Source organism: Sardina pilchardus, chromosome 2 (assembly GCF_963854185.1).
Source record: "Sardina pilchardus chromosome 2, fSarPil1.1, whole genome shotgun sequence".
In the NCBI taxonomy this organism is placed as follows: Eukaryota; Metazoa; Chordata; class Actinopteri; order Clupeiformes; family Clupeidae; genus Sardina; species Sardina pilchardus.
The window spans coordinates 24,042,462-24,046,601 of record NC_084995.1 but is presented as its reverse complement, the minus strand read 5'-3'; the positions used below and the strand labels follow the sequence as shown (position 1 = coordinate 24,046,601).

General features: G+C 56.6%; 1 protein-coding gene across 1 annotated transcript in view; it reads left to right on the top strand.

The window, feature by feature from the left end:
• Positions 1-4,140, top strand: part of LOC134098745 (uncharacterized) — a 59,129-nt gene extending 54,989 nt beyond the window's left edge. Inside the window, exons 13-14 of the mRNA XM_062551667.1 lie at positions 417-888; positions 2,225-4,140. Of these exons, the coding sequence (XP_062407651.1) occupies positions 417-888; positions 2,225-3,301 (1,549 nt within the window). The 3' untranslated portion in view covers positions 3,302-4,140. The remainder of the gene's footprint in view (positions 1-416; positions 889-2,224) is intronic.

The following is a 4,140-nucleotide window of genomic DNA, read 5'->3' as shown; positions in this document are numbered from 1 at the left end:
GTAGTCTTCTGTTTGATTTGAGTAATTAGAAACATCTTGTGCCGGGGAGGGCAACTAATGAGATAGACGAGGCGGAGCGTGGCACAGTTTAAGCACATATCTGCAGGCCAAGCACCCTAGAGGACCTCTCTGGGTAGAGACTGTGTCACGCCGCACTGCTCTTCCCAGCTGTGCTTTTAACACGCTACGTGTGTCTCTCTGTGTGTGTCTGTCTCTGTGTGTGTGTGTGTGTCTGTGTTTGTGTGTGTGTGTGTGTGTGTGTGTGTGTGTGTGTGCGTGCGTGTGTGTGTGTGTGTGTGTGTGTGTGTGTGTGTGTGTGTCTGTGTGTGTGTGTGTGTGTCTCTGTGTGTGTGTGTGTGTGTGTGTGTGTGTATGTGTGTGTGTGTGTGTGTGTGTGTGTGTCGTGGCTTCTCCAGACGGTACTCGCAGCACATGCAGCAGGACAAGAGCCGCACCTACAGCTGGGCGCAGGCAGGGGCGGGCGGCGGGGTGGGGGCGCTGGAGCCGGCCTACTCGGCCTCGGTGGCGCCCCTCTACGGGCGCCTGTGCTACAGCAGCCAGACGCTGCCCGTGCTGCGGCGCGGGCAGGGCCCGCTGGAGCCCGGCGCCGCCGAGCTCGGGGGCTACCGCATCCCCGGCGGCCCGGCCGACCACTCGCTGGTCATCCAGAACCAGGGCGCCATGGTGGGCACGCTGGAGCACTGCGGCATGTACGGGGAGAGCGGCGGCGGCGGCATCGGCAGCCCCAGGGAGGGCGCCACGTCTCAGGACGGAGCGACGGCGTCGGAGGGGGGCACGCCGCGGACCAACGACAGCAAGGAGAGACTGGGCGGAGGGACAGGGACCGACTCCAGCAGCGACGCCCAGCAGAGCCAAGACCTGGACTGGGTAAGCAATGGGAGAACACTCCGCTACACTACCACTCTACTCATACCATAATATTCAGGTTGCGGGGCTGGGTAAGCAATGGGAGAACACTCCGCTACACTACCACTCTACTCATACCATAATATTCAGGTTGCAGGGCTGGGTAAGCAATGGGAAAACACGCCGCTACACTACCACTCTACTCATACCATAATATTCAGGTTGCAGGGCTGGGTAAGCAATGGGAAAACACGCCGCTACACTACCACTCTACTCATACCATAATATTCAGGTTGCGGGGCTGGGTAAGCAATGGGAAAACACGCTGCTACACTACTGTAATATTCAGGTTACAGGGCTGGGTAAGGAATGGAATATGACTCCATTACTCTACCGTAATATTCAGGTTACGGGTTATAGGTCTGGGTTGCTACTTATACTGAGGCTTATGCTCTGACTAATACATCAACACTGAGGTTCCATTAAAAACAGCACTTAAATGTAGTTACTGTTATTAATCAAGTTAAAACAGCCACATTGCATCATGATTGATAATTGGTCCGTATTCTTCTTTCAAATAGCTTCAGTGTGAATTAAGTTAATGGTTTCTTGATATAGCATGGTTCATTAACAGACTCAAAAGCATGAACCTCCACTGTTAACATTATTTATGATTTGTGAATGCTGAGGTTGATGATTTGTTTATGGTAATTAGCGCCTCACCTTGTGTTATTTAATGGGATCTTAATGTCAAGCGTTTCCAGGCTGTGTGAACTGCTTGAGATGATGGTGGTGTGAGAGTGTGTTTATGTGTGATTATGTGTGTGTGAGTGTGTGTGTGTGTTTGTTTGTGTGTGTGTTTGTGAGTTGTGTATTTGCTTTGGTTTTCACACTTTTGTCTCTGGCTGTCTCTCTCCCACCTCATGGTCATCCCACAGTGCAGTGTTAGCTCTTTCTAGTGCCAAGTTAACCTCGCTTGCTCTTTCCAGAGCAGTCTGTTTCACTCTCTGTCACTGGCCCTTTCTCTCTCTCTCTCTCTCTTCTCTCCTTCTCTCTCACTCTCTCACTTTTTTTGCTCTTTTTCCACCCTCCCTCCTTTTTTGCCACTTCTCTCGCTCCTCTCTGTCTGGCTGCGGCTCCTCTCTCCTCTTTTGCCTGCTATGTCATCATCCAAAACTGTCTCCATTATTTCGTCCCATTGTCATCTCCTCTCTCGCTTTACGCCTGTATTTATCTCTTCCCCCCTTCTCTTCCCCCCTTTTCTCTCTCTCTCTCTCTCTCTCTCTCTTCGTTCCTTCTCTTCCTCTGGTCCTCTCTCTGTCCACCCCCCCGGTCTCTTCATGGCTCCACGTAACAGAAGCGCGCCCTCATCCTTCCCCTGACTGACCCGTTCCTTCCTCCCCGGCCCCTGCAGGTCCAGCCGGAGGCCGGCGGCGGGCGCGAGCAGCAGACGCTGGTGCTGACCCGCTCCGGCTCGCTGGCGGGCACCGCCACCGGCATCGCGGCGGGCGGCTGGCTGTGCGACTCGGCCACGCTGCCGCTGGCCGGGCGCCGGTCCTCCCACGCCGACTTCTCGCCGAAGCGCGGCAGCATCGCCACCGGCAGAGGGCCCTCGGAGGCCATGCTGGACGGCGGCGGCGGCGGCGCCAAGGAGACCCAGACGCAGTCGCTCAGCCGCAACTACGCCACGGTGGTGCCCGTGGACGGGCCGAGGGACTACGTGGGCAGCCTGGGCCGCGGCGGGGGCTTGGAGATGGGCAGCAGCTTCGTGGTGGCGCGGCCCGAGAGGGAAGGGGGCATCCCGTTGTCGGGCCCGCCCTGCGGGGGCCTGTACCCGGACGGAGGGGCGTTCATGGCGGACTGGCGGGAGCGGGTGGGCATGGGAGGAGGGTACGTGCTGGCCAGGAGGGATATGACGCCCCAGCTGCTGCCGTTCCCCGGCCAGGGCCGAGGCGGGGCGGCGGCGGCGGCGTTCGGAGCGGTGCTGGGCTACGGTGGCGGCGGCGGCGGCTGGGGCTCGGGGCCAGAGGCGGGCAGGGCTTCGACGGGGGGCGGCGGCGGTCACTCCCTGGCCCTGCGCGTGGGCGAGTTCCTGCGCCTGCGCCTGGCCCAGGTCACCTTCGACCCCTCGCAGCCGCCGTACGACTCGGTGCAGGTGTACGGCCTGGAGGGCACGGGCTCGCGCGCCGGCTCGCTCAGCTCGCTGGAGAGCGAGGGCGACAAGGAGCCCGACAAGGAGGAGTGGGGCAAGGGCATGGAGGAGTGGGGGCCCCAGTTCCACAAGCTCGCCCTGCTCTTCCGCGAGCGCGAGAAGGAGAAAGGAGACAAGCGAGGCAGCGAGGGAGGAGGAGGAGGAGGAGGAGAGGCCGAGCCCCAGGAGGGGAGCGAGGACGGGGAGAAGGAGGCGAGGGAGAGCGAGGAGGGCAAGGACTGAGGGGGTTGAGGGGGACAGCGAGGGAGAGAGGGAATGAGAAGGGACATGAGAGAGAGAGAGAGAGAGAGAGAGCGAGAGAGAGAGAGGTGAGAGGATGATTAAAAAGCAACATGAAAAGAGAGGGCGAAAGGAGAGCGAGATGAAGAGGGAGAGTAATGGGAGAGGACAAAGAAAAACGAGCGCAGGCGAGCGGCGGCGAAGCAGAGGCCGAGCGAGAGAGTGATTGATGCAATTTAAAGCAATAAGTGTTGAGAGGCTTGATGTGAGCACAGACAAGACGACGCGGTGCTTCTCTATTGCGTATTTACTGTTTGTTAAGTGTTCTGGACACCCTACGAAAACAACGAGTCAAAGCCTCCTAGACAGTATTTAATTATGCTCTGCTTAGAGGGTGATGGAGATAGAGGGAAAGAGACAGAGGGAGGGAGAGAGGGCGAAAACAAGATTGCAAGAGAAAGCCTGTGAGAGGGATTGAGAGATTGAGAGTGACTAAGACCTTAGATAATGTTTCTGGGGCATTGCGAGACAAAGCATCCACAGGGGAGGCACAGAAACTGGGGTAGCACACGGTGCGTACGAAAAGTAATAAGAAACAATGGCGAGGGAGTGGAAGGGAGATTTGTCCAGAATCTGTTGCTTTTATACATCCGACTGACAGTAAAGTGAATAATTCAGTTTGCCATGTCAGTCCTAAAGGAAGCTATAAATATTTAAACATTAAAGGAAATAAACGTCTGTTCCTTTTGAATCGGATCAGAGAAATGCGCAGTGGGGAGACGTGCTGTTTCAATGGATGTCAACACCCATAATGTTTCCGTGCAAAATTTGTTGTAATAATA